A 21001-nucleotide genomic window follows, 5' to 3' on the forward strand; every position below is an offset into this window, starting at 1 on the left:
CAAAACGTTTTCCATTCGCCAAAGAAACTTCGTTCTCTCGCAAAATGTTTTCCGTTCGCCAAAGAAACTTCGTTCTATCGCAAAACGTTTTCCATTCACCAAAGAAACTTTGCGTTCTCTCACAAAACGTTTTCTATTCCCTCACAAAACTTTGCGTTCTCTCGCAAAATGTTTTCCATTCACCAAAGAAACTTCGTTCTCTCGGAAAAAATGTTTTCCGTTCGCCAAAGAAACTGCGTTCTCTCGCAAAACATTTTCCATTCCCCCACGAAACTTTGCGTTCTCTCGCAAAACGTTTTCCATTCACCAAAGAAACTTCGTTCTCTCGCAAAATGTTTTCCGTTCGCCAAAGAAACTTCGTTCTCTCGCAAAACGTTTTCCATTCGCCAAAGAAACTTCGTTCTCTCGCAAAATGTTTTCCGTTCGCCAAAGAAACTTCGTTCTATCGCAAAACGTTTTCCATTCACCAAAGAAACTTTGCGTTCTCTCACAAAACGTTTTCTATTCCCCCACGAAACTTTGCGTTCTCTCGCAAAACGTTTTCCATTCGCCAAAGAAACTTCGTTCTCTCGCAAAACGTTTTCCATTCGCCAAAGAAACTTCGTTCTCTCGCAAAACGTTTTCCGTTCGCCAAAGAAACTTCGTTCTCTCGCAAAACGTTTTCCGTTCGCCAAAGAAACTTCGTTCTCTCGCAAAACGTTTTCCGTTCGCCAAAGAAACTTCGTTCTCTCGCAAAACGTTTTCCATTCGCCAAAGAAACTTCGTTCTCTCGCAAAATGTTTTCCATTCGCCAAAGAAACTTCGTTCTCTCGCAAAATGTTTTCCGTTCGCCAAAGAAACTTCGTTCTATCGCAAAACGTTTTCCGTTCGCCAAAGAAACTTCGTTCTATCGCAAAACGTTTTCCGTTCGCCAAAGAAACTTTGTTCTCTCACAAAACGTTTTCCGTTCACCAAAGAAACTTCGTTCTCTCGCAAAATGTTTTCCGTTCGCCAAAGAAACTTCGTTCTCTCGCACAACGTTTTCCATTCACCAAAGAAACTTTGCGTTCTCTTGCTAAATGTTTTCCATTCGCCAAAGAAACTTCGTTCTATCGCAAAACGTTTTCCGTTCAAAGAAACTGTGTTCTCTTGCAAAATGTTTGCCGTTCGCTAAAGAAACTTCGTTCTCTCGCAAAACTTTTTCCGTTCCCCCAATAAACTTTGTTAGCAGCCTCAGTATATAGTTTACTATATAATTCCACAACTTTTTCTAGTTGTCATATGACATGGAATAAACTCATAAGTTGTAACTGACAGAATCTTCACATTAGATTTCTAAATGTTAGTTAGTTAGTTAGTTATAAAGCACGTATAAAAACAACCACAAGGTTGACCAAAGTGCTGTACATGTTGGACTAAATAGAATATTTCAGTTGAATGAACTATGAAACTAGTTGGGCAAACATTTTAAAATTGGGGTCAAGATATTTTAAACATTTTCAGAATGAAACAGTTGACCCTGTTGCTAAGGCTAATGTGTATACAAACAATATTTTATAATATTAAATACAAATAATATTTTGGGGGTTTTAGCCTGTATAATTGATGGAAACGATACAGAATAAAAATATTTCATACATGAATTTTACCTTTTTTTAAATTGACTGTTTTCTTCACATCATATTTCACCTCGTTTCATTTCAAGCATGTCCTTTACTGAAACTTCTCTTTGGGAAGCACTAAGCTTTGATTAAACTTTATCAGATGCTTTATTACTGTGCAGTGTGGTGTAAATAAAACAATTGATAGAAATCATTTTCAATGAAGTATTGAAATGTTTTAGGTTTATTTATTTTCAGTTTATCATAGTTTTACAGTGACATGCTCAGGAATTCTGGTGCAGTGCTGTCGCTACTGTGGCGTCACGAGCAATCGGTGCTTTATTAGTAAAAGTTGGAGTGTTCGATGAGTGAATGCAGTGCAGAGAAATGTGAAGGCTTCTGCCTCACCATCAGCAACATCAAAGGTGGGCAAAGCTGTATATCTCTACTATGTATAGTAACAATTGTATAAATTTGTTTGAGGAGCATGTCTTTATCCTGCATATATGACATTAGGTAAAGGGGGCGTGTCTTTATAAGATGTCCAACCTGCATCTGTTTAACTACAGGCAATTTCTCACGCGTTATAGCCTGTAGTTTGCTGATTATTGCAGATTGTTACATTGTTAATTGTCAAAACGATAAATACACTTAGATTGATTGCTTATTTTTGTTACATGCTTTATTTGCATATTCATCTTGTTTAGCATTTTGTTTGTATTTTGCATCTTGTTTAGCATTTATAATTACATTGTTATATTGTCAGATAGATAGATTGCTGATTATGCTTTATTTGTATATTTAACATTTAGCATTCACAATTGCAGATTGGTATTTGTTATACTGGATAGATATATGTAGATTGATTGTTGGTTATGCTTTATATATTGTCATCTTGTTTAACATTTTATAATTGAATTTTATTGTATAGTGTGCTTATTTTTGTTACACTATATTTTAACTTGTTTAGCATTCATAATTGCAGAATGTTATTTATTATATTGTCAGAGATAGAGAAGGAAATAATCTGCTTATTTTTGTTACTTTTTTTTTTTTTTTATCTTTTTTAGCATTTACAATTGCAGATTGATGGTTATGCTTTGTGTATTTTGTCATCTTGTTTAACATTCACAATTGCAGGATGGTTTTACTTATGTATTAGTATCTGATACATGCATACATAGAATGATGCAAAGTTTCTCAGTGGAACACAAAACATTTTTTGAGCGAATGCAAAAGCATTGAAATATATTTTTCCAGCACTAAATCCCCTTAGGGGCTCCTACTATTGTGTTATTACAATAGTAATATTTATTTTCTTAGTTTTAAAGTAATAATAATATAGAAACTATATCATTATCATCACTGAAAGAGCTCTTGGCCCCTGAAGTGACAGTGGAAACACTAATTTGTTCAGATCAGAGCTGATTACGGCGTATAGAATGAAAATGATCAGTGGTCAGAACTAAATAAACAGTCAGTCTAGTGACTTCCATTCAGAAGCTCGTGAGACTGAAGCTCATTTTGCTGTGATCCAAAGTTCGAGTTTGATGAACTCTTCTGACCTGAACAGAGGATCAATATGTCTTCACTTTGGTATAACTTGTTGAATTTGGCAGGAAGATGACAAACTAATAAAAAGAAAAACCCTAGTTTGTTAATAAATACATTTGAAACTTGTATTATTTTGTTTTATTTTTAAAGACTGTATCATGTTTATAAGGTCTGCATTATTAATAAGCAGTGTTGAAAGAAAAGTTTCCCTTGCACAAATATATCATGGTAAATATTTCCATGAATATTAAAGCTCTTTATAAATACATTAATATTAATAAAACTGGTAACAAAGCACTGTCATCAAAATTAAATAAAAAAAATCAGATGCTTCTTATAATGTGAAAGGAGATCCTGTATTAATACATTTTGATATTACAATAGCAACAATAACTGTAGTTAATATGATGCTTCGAGTGCTACAGAAACAGCAAAATTAGTCTTTTTCATTTATATATTCTTTAAACTGAGACTAAGTGAAACACTGTTAAAAAGTGCAAGGAATGTTTAATGAATAGAGCACACATACTAATGACATATTATTATAACAGATGCAAAATAAGATCATATTCAAGCTTCACTTAATCAACAACAACAAAAAAAAAGATGGATGTTAGAGAGACTCGAAGTTCTCAGACGGGGAAAGAGTCGAAACAAATGCTTCCAGATCTTCAAGAGAGGCCTGCAGGTGGAGAACAAGAGGTCAAGCTGAATTTGAGGTAACATGGCAATGAAAATTTCTGAATGAACTCAGTTTCTGTCGTACCCTCCATTCTTCCACCCCCGAGGCGATGCGCTGCTCCGTGTGTGTGACGTTCTCTCGGCCGGCCTGCACCTTCTGAGCCAGACCAGCGTTCTCCTTCTGGAGCTTCTTCAGCTGTATCCGCATGTACTCCTCCTGCTTCTTATAATACGACACTAGATCACTGCACACATCCTGCTCCGGAACACCAGTCGGACGCCTGCGATGTACAGGGTCAAAAAGCAAAAACTGTTTAGTTTCAATTTAAAAAAAAAAAAAAAGTGGCGCAATCCAGAACAATGAAGGGATGAGACTACAGAATATCCCCAATGCAGAAACACATTTAAATTAATTTAATTTTTTATTTCTAGATATATATCTGAATGCATAAAAGCAAATTCAAGTTTCAGTTTGGACTTTTGTTCCCCTATTCCAGTTTATTTTCTCCATAGAGAAACTATAGCTCCCTCTGGTGGCAGTTATCATAAAATGCAGATTAATGTCATCTTTTTCCCACAAGAGGTCAGCAGAGACACACATGACTGAATCCATGATTTTATATTTTAAGAGGCTTTCACTAAGATTGGACTGGAATGAGTCGCTTGTGAAACAATATACAAAAATATGCTTATTTAAAATAAAATTCAATAATTTAGAGGTAAATAAAATATTTTAAAAATTCTGCATAAATTTAAAAGATAATATTTTATTATAATAGACTGATATACACTGCTGTTTTTAGTTTTCGTATCTTAATATCTTAAAATTCTTAAATCAAGAAGCATTTTCTTGACAAATAAAAATTCTTTTCTTGTTTTCAGGAAAAATGAGTCAAAATTAAGTGAGTTTTTCCTTAAAACAAGCAAAATAATCTGCCAATAGGGTAAGCAAAATAATCTTATTTGAAACCAAAAATAAGATATATAATCTTGTTTTCAGTTTTGCTTGTTTTAAGGAAAAACTCACTTATTTTTGACTTATTTTTCCTGAAAACAAGAAAATAATTTTTACTTGTCAAGAAAATGCTTCTTGATTTAAGAATTTGTAGATATTTGGACTGGAAACAAGACAAAAACTCCAAGTAAGAACAGCATTTTTTGCAGTTTAGGATTTCTGGACCAAAAAAAAAAAAAAAAAAGTTATTTTTTCCACGAGGAGATGTTTTTGTTTGGTTAAGAGTTATAAGGAATTAGCTCCACATATTGTGTTTTATATAGATGCTGTAAAAAAAAAAATGTAGGTATGGTTTCCCCCATTTTTATACATTATGCATATCTGTACACTGTACATGTGGTAATGTTATCGTTTTATTGTATGTACCGATATGAAAATTTTGGCCGATACCGATAACCGATAATTCTTTATATTTGAAAGCCGATAACCGATATATTGGCTGATAAATCTAAATCCAAATGTTTACAGCATTTTTGAGAACCTGATTACAAATACAAAAGTCTCAGCATTAAATCCATGTCCCAAACACACAATTATAATGTTCTCATTATAATATTATGTAGCTTATATGACAGATTTGAGCTGTACATGTTGAACTTAACTGTATTTTTACATTTTGAAGTGATTTCAATCATATTTCCAGGGATTTAAAACCATCATGGTGAACAGTGTGCATCTGAAGTGTCTCAGCTGAAGGAAATTATCCATTATTTATCAGCTTTAGTATATCAGCCAAATTTTCTTATCTGGCCGATAACGATAACATTGAAAATTAACATATATCGGCCGATACCGATATTGTAGCCGATATATCATGCATCCCTAATTGTATGTTGTATGTAAGTCAGGAGAGCGTCATGTGACCTCACCATGCAGCGTGTGGCGTGTCTTTAGCGAGCTCCTGCAGTTTGTCCAACTCTTCAAGCCTCACCTGCAGATCGCCCTCTTCAATCACAGTCGCAATTTCCTTCTAAACACAACATCATCACCACAAAACATATGATCAGAATAAACACCACTAAAACTGATGAAACAACAACATTGTGATCATCTAAACTGCTGAATGTTACACGGCTCAATCCATCGTATTGTGAGATAATGTGACTTAAAGGGTTAGTTCACCCAAAAATTAAAATAATGTCATTAATTACTCACCCTCATGCTGTTCCACATCCTTCGTTAGTCTTTGGAACGCAAATTAAGATATTTTTGATGAAATCCGATGGTTCAGTGAGGCCTGCATTGACAGCAATGACATTTCCTCTCTCAAGATCCATTAATGTACTAAAAACATATTTAAATCAGTTCATGTGAGTACAGTGGTTCAATATTAATATTATAAAGCGATGAGAATATTTCTGGTGCGCCAAAAAAACAAAATAACGACTTATATAGTGATGGTCGATTTCAAAACACTGCTTCATGAAGCTTCAGAGCGTTATGAATCTTTTGTGTCGAATCAGCGGTTCGGAGCGCCAAAGTCACGTGATTTCAGCAGTTTGACACGCGATCCGAATCATGATTCGATATGCTGATTCATTTACGCTCCGAATCTTCCTGAAGCAGTGTTTTGAAATCGGCCATCACTATATAAGTCGTTATTTTGTTTTTTTGGCGCACCAAAAATATTCTTGTGGCTTTATAATATTAATATTGAACCACTGTACTCACATGAACTGATTTAAATATGTTTTTAGTACATTAATGGATCTTGAGAGAGGAAATGTCATTGCTGGCTATGCAGGCCTCACTGAGCCATCGGATTTCATCAAAAATATCTTAATTTGTGTTCTGAAGATGAACGAAGGATGTAAAACGACATGAGGGTGAGTAATAAATGACATTTCATTTTTGGGTGAACTAACCCTTTCAGACTGTTGAGAATGTGTCGGGGCGATTAAGTCAGATTTTGCTTGAAGAAAGTAGAAAATTAAGCCAATTTTAGGACCATTAAGATTTTATTTTATTTTCATGACAAATAAAGATACCCATTGTAATGTACTGAAAAAAATATATATTTGGACAGTTAAACCGAATGACCTTTTGACACTTCAAAATCTTTAAAATACCTTTATATGTAGCAAAATATAATTAAAACCTTTTGGATTCAATAAAAGAGATCTAGTTGTACTACCTTACACACTTTGGGTGTCATATCTCTGTTTTTTATTATTATTAAGACAAAAAAAAATCCCGTCACGTGACATCATTGAGATATATATATATATATATATATATATATATATAAAATAGGTAATACACTTTACCTGTACTAAAGTCTGCAGTTGGCTGATGAACTGTTTGTGCATGGCTTCAGTCAGTTGAGGGTTTTGCTTTGACAGTGGCTGGAAATAGTGAGAAAACCTGTCGAAACTGACACAAAGAGTGCAACTAAACTTAAAAAGTGACGCTATTTAGTAACAGACAACAAAAACCACTCGTTTTAACGCGAATTCAGTGAAAAACAGTATTTTATTGCGTTACCTGGCGTTGTCCAGCAGCCACTGCAGACTCTTCTCCATCACCTTATTAAAGAGTTTGAGTCTCGGTTTAGTCTGAGAGGATTGACGGGAGGAAACATCGACTTTATCCGCATTATTCTTCGCAGAAACGGATTCAGATTCCTCCATGTTGCTGTTGATGTTTACAAAAGTCCCCGCCAAAAGAAGCGCGTCACGCTACGGAAAGCGAGCAGCTCCCAGTTCAAGTGGTTTTCTGGAAACGCGTTTATCGGTTCATATTACCGCACTGACCCTCAGCTGTCTGATCTATTTCTACCCTCCCTTCTCTTTCCTTCACCACATGGGACTGGGTTTCTACTACGTCTGCAGCAATGAGTTTAATTAGAGGGCTTGTTTCTACTTTATACCATATTCCTAAGATTTACAAATGGTTTTATCGGCCCTATTATCTGCTGTCTCTGCTGATGACTCTGGCGTTTCCGCTCGTGCGCAACTGCCCGGGACTGTGCGAGAATTTACCGTCTCAGAGAGAAGACGCCGACTCATGCGCCTTCGACTGGGTCAGTGCAGCTCACACAAACTCACCTGGAAAATGCTCTTATGAATTATTTTACTATAGCCTAACTTTATTGCAGCTTAATAACACTTTATACTTGCACTAGTAAAAAAGTATCATGGGACTGACATGTGTTTCCTATGGAAGCCCGTTTCCGCCACCAAATAAAACAATAAAAAGAGTAATTGCGACTTTTTATCTCGCAATTGCGTGATATAAAATTCGGACTTTTTTTCCTGCAATTTTGACATTTTTTCGCAATTGCAAATTTATATCTCAATATTCTGACTATTTTTCTCGCAATTCTGACTTTTCGCAATTGCAACTTTATGTCTCAGAATTCAGACTTTTTCTCGCAATTCTGACTTTTTTTCCTCACAATTGCGACTTTATATCTCAAAATTCAGACTTTTTTTCTCGCAATTCTGACTTTTTTTCTCGCAATTCTGACTTTTCGCAATTGCGACTTTATATCTCAGAATTCTGACTATTTTTCTCGCAATTCTGACTTTTTTTCTCGCAATTCGGACTTTTCGCAATTGTGAGTTTATATCTCAGAATTCTGACTATTTTTCTCGCAATTCTGACTGTTTTTTTCTTGCAATTGCAACTTTACAACTTTGCAACTTTGCAACTTTATACTTTTTTCTTGCAATTCTGACTTTTTTTCTCACAATTGCAAGATATAAAATCACAATTCTGAGATATAAACTCGCAATTGCGTGATATAAAGTCACAATTCTGACTTTTCTGGCAATTCTGACTTTTTTTCTCACAATTGCGACTTTATATCTCAAAATTCAGACATTTTTCTCACAATTCTGACTTTTCTGGCAATTCTGACTTTTTTTCTCACAATTGCGACTTTATATCTCAAAATTCAGACATTTTTCTCACAATTCTGACTTTTCTGGCAATTCTGACTTTTTTTCTCACAATTGCGACTTTATATCTCAAAATTCAGACATTTTTCTCACAATTCTGACTTTTTTTCTCACAATTGTGTAATATAAAGTCACAATTCTGACTTTTCGCAATTGCAACTTTATATCTTAGAATTCTGACTTTTTTTCTTGCAATTCTGACTTTTTTTCTCACAATTGCGACTTTATATCTCAAAATTCAGACATTTTTCTCACAATTCTGACTTTTCTGGCAATTCTGACTTTTTTTCTCACAATTGCGACTTTATATCTCAAAATTCAGACATTTTTCTCACAATTCTGACTTTTTTTCTCACAATTGTGTAATATAAAGTCACAATTCTGACTTTTCGCAATTGCAACTTTATATCTTAGAATTCTGACTTTTTTTCTTGCAATTCTGACTTTTTTTCTCACAATTGCGACTTTATATCTCAAAATTCAGACATTTTTCTCACAATTCTGACTTTTCTGGCAATTCTGACTTTTTTTCTCACAATTGCGACTTTATATCTCAAAATTCAGACATTTTTCTCACAATTCTGACTTTTTTTCTCACAATTGTGTAATATAAAGTCACAATTCTGACTTTTCGCAATTGCAACTTTATATCTTAGAATTCTGACTTTTTTTCTTGCAATTCTGACTTTTTTTCTCACAATTGCAAGATATAAAGTCAGAATTCTGAGATATAAACTCGCAATTGCAAGAAAAAAAGTCAGAATTGCGAGGGAAAAAAGTCAGAATTCTGAGATAAAACGTCGCAATTACTCTTTTTATTTTTTTATTTAGTGGCGGAAACGGGCTTCCATAGTTTCCTGACCCTGTAAATAAAATAAAACAAAAGATTTAAGTGTATTCTTGTTATACAGTTCTGGTCAGAAGTCACTGTTTTTGAATGACATCTGAAGTCTGCATTTATTTGATCAAAAATACAGAAAAAACAGGAATATTGTGATATATTATTACAATTTATAATAATGGTTTTCTATTTTAATATACTTTAAAATATAATTTATTTCCGTGATGCAAAGCAGATCACCATTACTCCAATCAGTGTCACATGATCCTTCAGAAATCATTCTAATATGCTGATTTATTATCAATGTTGGAAACAGTTGTGCTGCTTAATATAGAAATCTTTTCTAACAATATAAGTCTTTACTGTCACTTTTCATTAATTTAACACATCCTTGCTAAATAAAAGTATTAATTTCTTTCAAAACAGAACAAAATACTTTTGAACGAGTTAAACAAATGCTGTTCTTTTTTTAACTTTTTATTCAAAGAATCCTGAAATGGTTCCGAAAAAAAAAAAATTAAACAGCACAACTGTTTCCAACATTAATAATACATCATTATATTAGAATGATTTCTGAAGGATCATGTGACACTGAAGACTGGAGTAATGATGCTGAAAATTCAGCTTTGATCACAGAAATAAATTATATTTTAATGTATATCAAAATAGAAAACCATTATTTTAAATTGTAATAATATTTCACAATATTACTGTTTTTTTCTGTATTTTTGATCAAATAAATGAAGCCTTGATGAGCAAAAGAGACTTCTTTTAAAACATTAAAAATATTAATGTTTCCAAACTTTTGACCGGTACTTTATATGGGTCATTGACGAATACTGTTTTTAAAAGTTTAAACATAATGGAGATATAATTAATTTTGAAGTTTTTTAAGTGTTAACAAAGAGATTATGTGGTTTTTATAATCAATTAGCACTGATTTTGTCATTTTTACAAGATGGACAAAATTTGTCACCAAAAAAGTCATTCGTTTTAACCAAAATTTCGGTTTTACCAAATCACACTTTTGGTTACACCGAATGACGATATTTTCAAACAATGCTAACAGGCTGATATCTAGCAAAAGGACAATCAAACATTTAATATTTAGTACAAGTTTTTAAAATATTGCAACATTTTCCATGTTTTATAGCGGTTGCACCGAATGACCTGATGTTTGATCATGCGTATGATCAAGAGAAAACATGAATTTTTCAAATAGTTAAGAGAGAGTTAGTTACTTTGCTTCATGATCATGTGGTCCTTTACAGGTGTCTGAATGATGTCACATGATATTGATCACATGACTTGATCTAAAATGGTCCCTTTATATTGCTTACTCCGAATGACATCAATGAAATTCATTTTCTTTCTCATAACAAAGCAACGACTTTGCACCATTTTGCACTATGCTGATATATGATGTTATAAAATCATGCCAGAATAAAAAATATATACATTTATTACATTTTAAGATATTTTAATCACAAATGAAATGGGTGTATTGGACTCTGGACGGTTAAACCGAATGACCTTTTGACACTTCAAAATCTTTAAAAGAACTTTATATATAGCAAAATATAATTAAAACCTTTTGGATTCAATAAAAGAGATCTAGTTGTACTACCTCACATACTTTGGATGTCATATCTTTGTTTTTTTATTATTATTAAGGCCTTCGGACAAAAAAAATGACCACATCATTGACCCATATGTATAATATGTGTTTCTAAAATGTGTTTCGTTATTTGCATAACCTGTATAATTGCTCCGTATAGAGGGAGGTGGAGATTTTAATGTTTCTCAGTGCCATTGTCATGATGAAGAACCGCAGAGCCAGTAAGTTTAAATGTGTCATCAGATTACACACATCATCAAACTAGATATTCATGAATAATATGTACATCGATGGTGCTGTATTTGATCTCTGTCTCTCTCAGTAACACTGGAGCAGCACATAGGGAATATATTTCTCTTCAGTAAGGCGGCGAACGTGGTGCTGTTCTTTCGAGTGGACCTGAGACTCGGCCTTCTCTACCTCACGCTGTGTGTGGGTAAATAAATGAACACATGATCCACTTGGGAAATAAAAACACTACATAATTCTGTGATGTATAATACTGTGCCTTCTCTATACAGTGTTTTTGATCACATGTAAACCACCAATCCACATGGGCCCTGAGTACATCACATACTTCAGTGACTCAACTATAGATGTGGGTGAAATTCTGATTTGTGTGGATAGATGTGTCATCTTACAATACTTTGTATTATGAACTATGTTATATTAAAAATATATAATATTTCACATTATTTAATGTCATGAACCGAAACTAATGTCACATTATTCTACACAATGTCAGGATGAACTGCAGAGGGACGGTCGTGTGACATGGATTGTTGAGTTTTATGCCAACTGGTCTCCAGAGTGTCAGTCATTTGCCCCTATTTTTGCTGACCTGTCACTTAAGTAAGTCACACTACCAACATCTACTCTACATTTACTCTCACACTTAATAACTTTGACTGTGTTCACCAGGTATAGCTGTTTAGGCCTCAAATTTGGAAAAGTGGACATTGGACAATATGGAGCAGTTGCTGAGAGGTAAAGCCAATGAAACTGAATTTTTCTACCCTATTGTGACGTATATTCAAGCTTCTCAAAAGAGAACAAATGAATGACAGGGCTTGATTTTATCTGTGGGGAATTGATTGGATGGTTGTGGTTTGCTATTGGTGGATCTCATGTGAGTGACAGGTTGTAATATAAGTCTCTGGTGTCTCCAGAATGTGTCTGTGAAGTTTCAGCTCAAAATCCCCCACAGATCATTTATTATAGCTTGTCAAATTTTCCCCTATTTGGGTGTGAGCAAAAACACACTATTTTTGTGTGTGTCCCTTTAAATGCAAATGAGCTGCTGCTCCCGCCCCCTTTCCAGAAGAGGGCGGAGCTTTAACAGCTCAACAACAACAAAGCTGGAGAATCTCACGCAGCCAAAATGAGGAAAGTGTTCAGCCTTATGGGGCGCTCACACCAGACATGACTTTCGCAAATAAATCACGCTATTCGCGTGTAGTTGGACCCTTGAACACTTTGAGTTTACTCACTTCATTCGCGCGTAAAATTCACTTCACAACAGACGCAAATTCGCGTCATGAGAGGGGCTTCTGCCAGGCGGCTCCAGTCTCGTTTCTGCATACTTCCTCTGAATAAACACAACTCGTCAGCGGGAAAGTAGTTGTAAAATACGGCAAATAAGCTCAATTTGCTGGCTTTAGCTAGCTTGTAGTCTCAATATGTATATATATATATATATAGCTCAAATTGAGTAAAGAGCATTTTTTACAACTTACCAGATTGTCCGTCCTCCTCACTTACTTTCTTCCAAGCAAGATCCTTTTTATTCCTGTTTCTATAAAAGTGTGAAGATGTACGGTGACAATGATTTTGTCCTCCATTGTTGTTTCGGATTTCTGCCTTCGCTCGTAATCACGTCACTACTAGAGCAAGCTCCTGATTGGTTAACGCGGCGCAAATTTTTGCCAAAATTCAGATTTTTCAACGCGATCTGCACGCATTACGCAAACGCCCCAAAACACTCAATTCGCGCCACAGGATGCCTATTCCATTGACTTAACATGTAAATCACTTGAGCTTAACGCTTCATTCACGTCTGGTGTGAACACACTTTTTTACGTTTCTGAATGGTTAGTGGATAAATTTATGTAGTTGCTGTGGAGTTGATTCAACTCATCCACTAGCATGTGCTGTCATGTTAATCTTTTGTGCAAATCCAGTGTGGAATTGACCCTCACTTGTGAAGCAGTCCAGTGTAAAATGACTCAAACAACAACATTACACACTAACTGTTAAAAAGTTAAAAAAGTGAAATCATAATCAATCACCCTTTTAAATTTGTTGAGTGACAGCACTGTGCTCTCATTACAGGTATAAGATAAACCCCTCCCCTCTCTGCAAGCAGCTGCCTTCCCTTTTGCTGTTGCAGGGTGGTCGGGAATTCATGCGACGCCCTCTAGTGGACAAGAAGGGAAGGGCCATTGGGTGGAATTTCACTGAGGTAAAAAGTCTAAAACGCTCTCAAGACGTACAAAGCAATTATTCCTCTCCGAGACGTTCGTTTTTGTGTGTTTTACAGGAAAGTATCATTCAAGAGTTCAATCTAAATGAGATATTCCAAAAATGTAAGAAACTCAAGAAGGGAGAGAAGCCTGAGGAAATAAAGACACTCCTGCAGGAGGTTCCTGAAGAAGAGGAGCCAGTCGGCCCACATGAGGAGGATGAGGAGGAGGAGGAACCAGAGAGCAAAAAAGACAAATAAGACACAGAACTGAAAATTAGTTACTCAATGTCATGAACTCAACACATAATGTTTGCTGTCTAAACAGATGGACTGAGCAGTGCAACATATCTAAATGTCTCGCTTTTCCTGTTAATCTTGACTGCGACTTTCATTTTAGTTCACAAATCATTTTTAAACTCTTAAGTTAGGGTGGTATTGCAGGGGAGTTGCCAATTACGTTTGATCTAAAAAAAAAAAAAATATTAGGCTTTAAACAAACTTCCACTAATAAAAATCTAAATATTTCATTCTGTCCCTGATTATATGATGTCAGCATTATAAACTATGTAAATGCATGAAGATTATACGCATTTTAGAGGCCAGGTTTAAAATGCAAGAGTCAGTTTTACAAACAGCACGTCCTTGATTCATCTCTCAATCCACCAAGGAGTTCTTGGGCTTGGTTGAACACTCCTGACTCAGAGTCTTTTATACTTTATTTTATGCTACATTTGCCTTTGAGGTTGAAAGTTTTAAAACTGCTGAGTAAATCATGTTTGTGCGAGCATTAGTTATTCATACTGATATTACACAGTCTTACCCCGAAAATGAACATGCTGTCATCATTTATTCATACTCACGTCTTTCAAAACCCAATATGAATTTTTGGGTGAACTGTCCGTTTTAATTGAGCAGCAAATCCAATCAACAGAAATTCATTTAAAGTTCATCACTGAAATCTTCTTAATGTTGATAACACAATCAAAGCTCTAGTGCTTACAAAAGGCATCTTTATTAACCTTGAAAAATAATTCGACATGTTATTGGTATGTGATGAAATGACTGGTCCTGAATTTCATGCCAGTGTTTGGGTAGTTTTTCTGTTACCAGATCCTGGGTCAGACCTAACAACCCAGTGTTTGGGTAGTTTTTGTGTTACCAGATCCTGGGTCAGACGTAACAACCCAGTGTTTGGGTAGTTTTTGTGTTACCAGATCCTGGGTCAGACGTAACAACCCAGTGTTTGGGTAGTTTTTGTGTTACCAGATCCTGGGTCAGACGTAACAACCCAGTGTTTGGGTAGTTTTTGTGTTACCAGATCCTGGGTCAGACGTAACAACCCAGTGTTTGGGTAGTTTTTCTGTTACCAGATCCTGGGTCAGACGTAACAACCCAGTGTTTGGGTAGTTTTTGTGTTACCAGATCCTGGGTCAGACGTAACAACCCGGTGTTTGGGTAGTTTTTGTGTTACCAGATCCTGGGTCAGATGGAACAACCCGGCGTTTGGGTAGTTTTTGTGTTACCCAGATCCTGGGTCAGACGTAACAATCCAGTTTTTGGGTAGTTTTTGTGTTACCAGATCCTGGGTCAGACGTAACAACCCAGTGTTTGGGTAGTTTTTGTGTTACCAGATCCTGGGTCAGACGTAACAACCCAGTGTTTGGGTAGTTTTTGTGTTACCAGCTCCTGGGTCAGATGTAACAACCCAGTGTTTGGGTAGTTTTTGTGTTACCCAGATCCTGGGTCAGACGTAACAACCCAGTGTTTGGGTAGTTTTTGTGTTACCAGATCCTGGGTCAGACGTAACAACCCAGTGTTTGGGTAGTTTTTGTGTTACCAGATCCTGGGTCAGACGTAACAACCCAGTGTTTGGGTAGTTTTTGTGTTACCCAGATCCTGGGTCAGACGTAACAACCCAGTGTTTGGGTAGTTTTTGTGTTACCAGATCCTGGGTCAGACGTAACAACCCAGTGTTTGGGTAGTTTTTGTGTTACCAGATCCTGGGTCAGACGTAACAACCCGGTGTTTGGGTAGTTTTTGTGTTACCAGATCCTGGGTCAGACGTAACAACCCAGTGTTTGGGTAGTTTTTCTGTTACCAGATCCTGGGTCAGACGTAACAACCCAGTGTTTGGGTAGTTTTTGTGTTACCCAGCTCCTGGGTCAGACGTAACAACCCAGTGTTTGGGTAGTTTTTGTGTTACCCAGATCCTGGGTCAGACGTAACAACCCAGTGTTTGGGTAGTTTTTGTGTTACCAGATCCTGGGTCAGACGTAACAACCCAGTGTTTGGGTAGTTTTTGTGTTACCCAGATCCTGGGTCAGACGTAACAACCCAGCGTTTGGGTAGTTTTTGTGTTACCCAGCTCCTGGGTCAGACGTAACAACCCAGCGTTTGGGTAGTTTTTGTGTTACCCAGATCCTGGGTCAGACGTAACAACCCAGCGTTTGGGTAGTTTTTGTGTTACCCAGCTCCTGGGTCAGACGTAACAACCCAGTATTTGGGTAGTTTTTGTGTTACCCAGATCCTGAGTCACTTGACTTACTTCTAAATGTTTAATTTTTATTTCTAATATTTGTTAAACGAGCTTAAATGTAGGCAATATGCATTTACACAGCCTAAATTGGGTTGTTTTTAACTCAGTGTTTTTTAGACATTATATATAAACACTGTGCACAGCTTCAAAAAAGACAATAATCCTTCTTGTCCGAGCCCATCTGTATTAGTCTCTGTTTATGTACTGTATATGGGCCAATATGTGTCATTCTCTCTCATTCTATTGACATGTGAATCTTTGTGAGTCCTATTATTTGCTCTCGTCGGCTGCTCCTGTTTGCCTCTGATGCCTGGAGTAAGTGTGGTCCAATACTGTAGCATTATGGCACCTGGCAGACAGTGTGTTGGCACGGCCGAGGACACAGAGACAGATTGAGGCTGACACAGCAGACCTTCACTTGGCGAATGGCTGCCACTGCCTGCTGTGCGGATCAGAGCCGGCCTCTATGACACTCCACTCGGGGGGGGCCTGTCACCCTTTTGGAAAAAAGGAGTGCTGCTAGACTTCCGTTCCGGCTGCAGGATGGCAACAACATCAGCGGAAAATGTTCGGAAATCCTTCACAGTATGATGCCATATTCTAAATGTCATCTAGGAGCCAAGTGCATCGAAAAGAAATTAGGGCATTTATAAAGGGCTTTTTCCTTACATTCGGACATGGAGTGTGGTGTATATTTACAACTCTAAAAGTGTCTGATCTGACTGGATGATTAGGGATATTAACATTTTTTGTGCTAACGTCTTGAGAACATTGTTAAATAATGCCTCTTTCACAAGGTGTAATATAAGTCTCTGGTGTCTCCAGAATGTGTCTGTGAAGTTTCAGCTCAAAATCCCCCACAGATCATTTATTATAGCTTGTCAAATTTGCCCCTATTTGGGTGTGAGCAAAAACACGCCATTTTTGTGTGTGTCCCTTTAAATGCAAATGAGCTGCCCAACATGGCCTCACCCCCTTTGTTGTGTGTTCTCGGAGGCGGGGTTATGTAAATTGTAGGGTTTGTGATGTCACTATCCCAGGAAGAAGCTCGTTGTAGTCCTTACCAGCCAAACAGAAAATTCTTTAAAAGAAAATATCTTTGCATTACCTAAAGTTCTGATGACGTTCCTTGTCAGCTGGGAAGGCCAGGATCACTCAGGTGTACCTGCTTAGCTTCCCTCACTATGTACACTGTCAGGTGCTATCAGATCAGCCATGTTTATGTCAAGCACTTTCAGTTCAGCCATGGCCTGGAGTCTTAATGTCATTTTGCCAAGCTTTCCAGCAGAAAGAGGGCTACAGATGAATCTCAATAATGAGCCATGTGCTCCAAACAGCAGGATTCTCGTATGGTCTCCTGTTCAAGCTGTGACTGTGAGTATGCTTGCTTTGCCACCCAAACAAGGCAACAGGGGGTTTAAAGTGTGCTGCCCCATTTTATAATAGAGGATTATTTAAATATCTGAATATTCAATCAGCAGGAAATAATTAAGCATACTCAAATCAGCCCTGCATCCGATAAGCATATTGATCAGCCATGATCTGCAGGATACAGTACACCGAGCCAAGAGCAGAATACAGCAGGATCCTATAATTATTAGGGCTGGGTAAAAAATATCGATTTCTCGATTTTAATCGATTCTCATTTTTACGAACCATTATCGATTCTTAAATCCCAAGAATCGATTAGTCTAGTCTGTTTTCAGTTGATGAATGAGGAGAATATGTAGCGCCTCCCATCCAATAAATAATCTTTGTGCTTTGTTACTTTTGATATGAAGCAAAGTCTCAGATTTCAAATGACGTCCATCTTATTATGAGATTCAAAAAATAAATACCGTTTTGGCGCTGTTTAATGTGTCGTGACAGATCGCTTTAGCGCCTCAGTTAAAGAGAAGCATGTGATCATCCTCTCCTCCGCTTTAATACCAGTTACAGCGAAATAAACATGCATGAACATCTGAAGGTACACTGCCCTCCAAAAGTTTAGAAACGCCCTAGAAAAGTGGGGTTTTGGGCAATATTGGCATGAATCCTTTTTAATTTGTGATAATTTTGCACTGATAAGGGACAACACAAACTATGAAAACATATTTTATTATATAAACAGTTTATACATGGAAAAAAACTTAAATTTTCGATTCATCAAAATATCCAGCATTAGCAGCTATCTGACCTAAACTGGGTTCTGATTGGTTCATTGTATTCTAAACTTAATTGGCAATCAATTGTTGAAGCTATTAAGGTGTGCTGACCCAAAAATCTTTAACAAACCTGAGCCAAGATTAAACCAGTAACCAGCATCACAGCTGGCAAAGGGGCGTGTCTGACTTTGACATGTATATATTGCCATTATTATGCAATTAAAATGAAAATTATTATTGCTGGTCTTCAATGATAATGTCAAGTTACTGTAATGTATTTGCACCAAAAAATGATACGGATTTATGCTGATATCGTCCAAAACCACACTTTACCAGGGGTGTTTCCAAACTTTTGGAGGGCAGTGTGTGTTAAAATATACAGTATTATGAGATTCAAAAAATAAATACCGTTTTGGCGCTGTTTAATGTGGCGTGACAGATCGCTTTAGCGCCTCAGTTAAAGAGAAGCATGTGATCATCCTCTCCTCCGCTTTAATACCAGTTACAGCGAAATAAACATGCATGAACATCTGAAGGTATGTTAAAATATACAGTATAACTTACTGAAATCCGTATCATGTCTCGTGTAATCGCTCAATCAGTGTTTCAACCTCGGAAAGACGTCAATAAAACAGCTTCAATGTCACGTGACGTCACATTTACCTCAGAAAAACATATTCAGTGACCATAAACTCATTAGTCAGATAGAAAAGTGAACTCTAGAAAGATAAATATAGCTATGCACCGTTACATATTCATTATCATTTTTAATGTTCTTCAATATTTAATGCACGTTTGAATAAATCAGTTATGATTGTGGCCTCTTTCAGCAGGATAATGAAAGCAAAAATAGTTCAGAAATGGTTTGAGGAGCACAACAACGAGTTTGAGGTGTTGACTTGGCCTCCAAATTCCCCAGATCTCAATCCAATCGAGCATCTGTGGGATGTGCTGAACAAACAAGTCCGATCCATGGAAGCTCCACCTCGCAACTTACAGGACTCAAAGGGTCTGCTGCTAACATCTACAGATGCACACCTTCAGGGGTCTAGAGGAGTCCATGCCTCGACGGGTCAGCAAAAGGGGGACCAACACAATATTAGGATAATGTTATGCCTGATCGGTGTACGTATATGCATGCTGTTTTCCTCCACAAGCTAGACCGACTTCCACATCTCATACAATGACAACAAACCCCTCGTTTTGTAACTAGGCACTGGGTTAAAAGGATCTCTAGGGAAAGCTTGTGAAAAAGGCCGGTCTGTAACCCTTGGCTCTGGGGGATCTCTCTGGGAATAAATCGAGTGCTGTCAGAGCTGTCAGACTGTCATGTCATCTAATTCTAGAAATAGCTGTGAGGAGGTTTAAGAGGCAGTCGGATTATCCATGTTTATAAGAAATGCTTTAAAACATCTTAGCATGCTTGTATGATGCATATAAATGCGGAAAATGTCGATTTCATCCTTGGCTTTTGGTGTGAGGGTTTTTGCAGTTATGTTTGGCGCCATCTTTTGGTACTGAAACATTAAGCAATACAAGTTAGTAAATTTATTTTATATCCAAACAGATATGAATTAATTCATATATTTCTTGTTTTCCTTTTCAGCTGACTTATCTTATATGAATATGTTTTCTGTGAATTTGGAGCATGTGTTTATAAATTAAGACTATGTTTATGTAACTCGTGTTTCTTTTATTATGTATTTGTGTATTTGATTGTTTGCTTGACCATTAGAGTCACAGTGCATATTTATGTTCAGATGTTTTGTTTGTTTTGGCTAGCTGTTGTTGTTTTATGTTGTTGTTTTTGTTGTTTTATGTTGTAACCCCTGGAACCTTCTAGAACATTCTAGGATGTGAAAAGTTTCTCAAAGACAATAGGAATAGAAAGAGGTATTGAATCGACAAATTTGTTGGGTTTTGTTTGAACATAATATAGGCCTTTATATATATATATATATATATATATATATATATATATACCAGTCAAAAGTTTGGAAACATTACTATTTTTAATGTTTTTGAACAAAGTCACATTAAGGCTGCATAATACATGTCATAATATACAGAAAAACAATAATATTGTGAAATATTATTACAATTTAAAATTATCGTTTTCTATTTTAAAATACTTTAAAATATAATTTATTTCTGTGATGCAAAGCTGAATTTTCAGCATCATTACTCCAGTCTTCAGTGTCACATGATCCTTCAGAAATCATTCTAATATGATGATTTGATACTCAGTTATTATTAATGTTGAAAACATTTTTTTTTTTTTTGGAACCTGTGATACTTTTTTCAGGATTCATTGATAAATAAAAGGTTAAAAAGAACAGCATTTATTCAAAATATAAATCTTTTCTAACAATATAAATCTTTACTATAACTTTTTATCCATTTAACACATCTGTGCTGAATAAAAGTATTAATTTCTTTCAAAAAAAAAGAAAGAAAAAAATTACTGACCCCAAACTTTTGAAATATTTGAAATATTTATTTAATCATTCATTCATTTTTATTAATTGAATAAGAATGAATGCGTCATGTTGATGTTTTGAGGGTTTTTCACGCAGTTATGATCGTGATTTAATACTTTAAATACTTTTTTGTCTTTTTCTCAACGCTTTAACGGTATTTTGTGTGTTTTTAGAGCTTTGCAAGTC

The 21001-nt window shown here is 36.0% G+C and overlaps 2 protein-coding genes across 2 annotated transcripts; one reads left to right on the forward strand and one right to left on the reverse strand.

Annotated features, from left to right (window-relative positions):
• Positions 1 to 3621: 3621 nt before the first annotated feature.
• On the reverse strand, positions 3622 to 7793 carry si:dkey-6i22.5 (polyamine-modulated factor 1). The gene is made up of 5 exons (XM_048176697.1): positions 7315 to 7793; positions 7098 to 7203; positions 5700 to 5800; positions 3901 to 4096; positions 3622 to 3816 (listed from the first exon to the last, which is right to left on the reverse strand). The coding sequence occupies exons 1-5, from the start codon at positions 7458 to 7460 to the stop codon at positions 3748 to 3750; spliced, it is 618 nt and encodes a 205-aa protein (XP_048032654.1). The 5' UTR covers positions 7461 to 7793; the 3' UTR covers positions 3622 to 3747.
• tmx2a (thioredoxin-related transmembrane protein 2a) lies at positions 7664 to 14182 on the forward strand. Its single transcript, XM_048176696.1, has 8 exons — positions 7664 to 7852; positions 11352 to 11412; positions 11514 to 11627; positions 11713 to 11789; positions 11937 to 12043; positions 12113 to 12178; positions 13523 to 13652; positions 13731 to 14182. The coding sequence occupies exons 1-8, from the start codon at positions 7664 to 7666 to the stop codon at positions 13911 to 13913; spliced, it is 927 nt and encodes a 308-aa protein (XP_048032653.1). The 3' UTR covers positions 13914 to 14182.
• Positions 14183 to 21001: the final 6819 nt, after the last annotated feature.

Source organism: Megalobrama amblycephala, linkage group LG23 (genome assembly GCF_018812025.1).
Source record: "Megalobrama amblycephala isolate DHTTF-2021 linkage group LG23, ASM1881202v1, whole genome shotgun sequence".
NCBI classification, from domain to species: Eukaryota; Metazoa; Chordata; class Actinopteri; order Cypriniformes; family Xenocyprididae; genus Megalobrama; species Megalobrama amblycephala.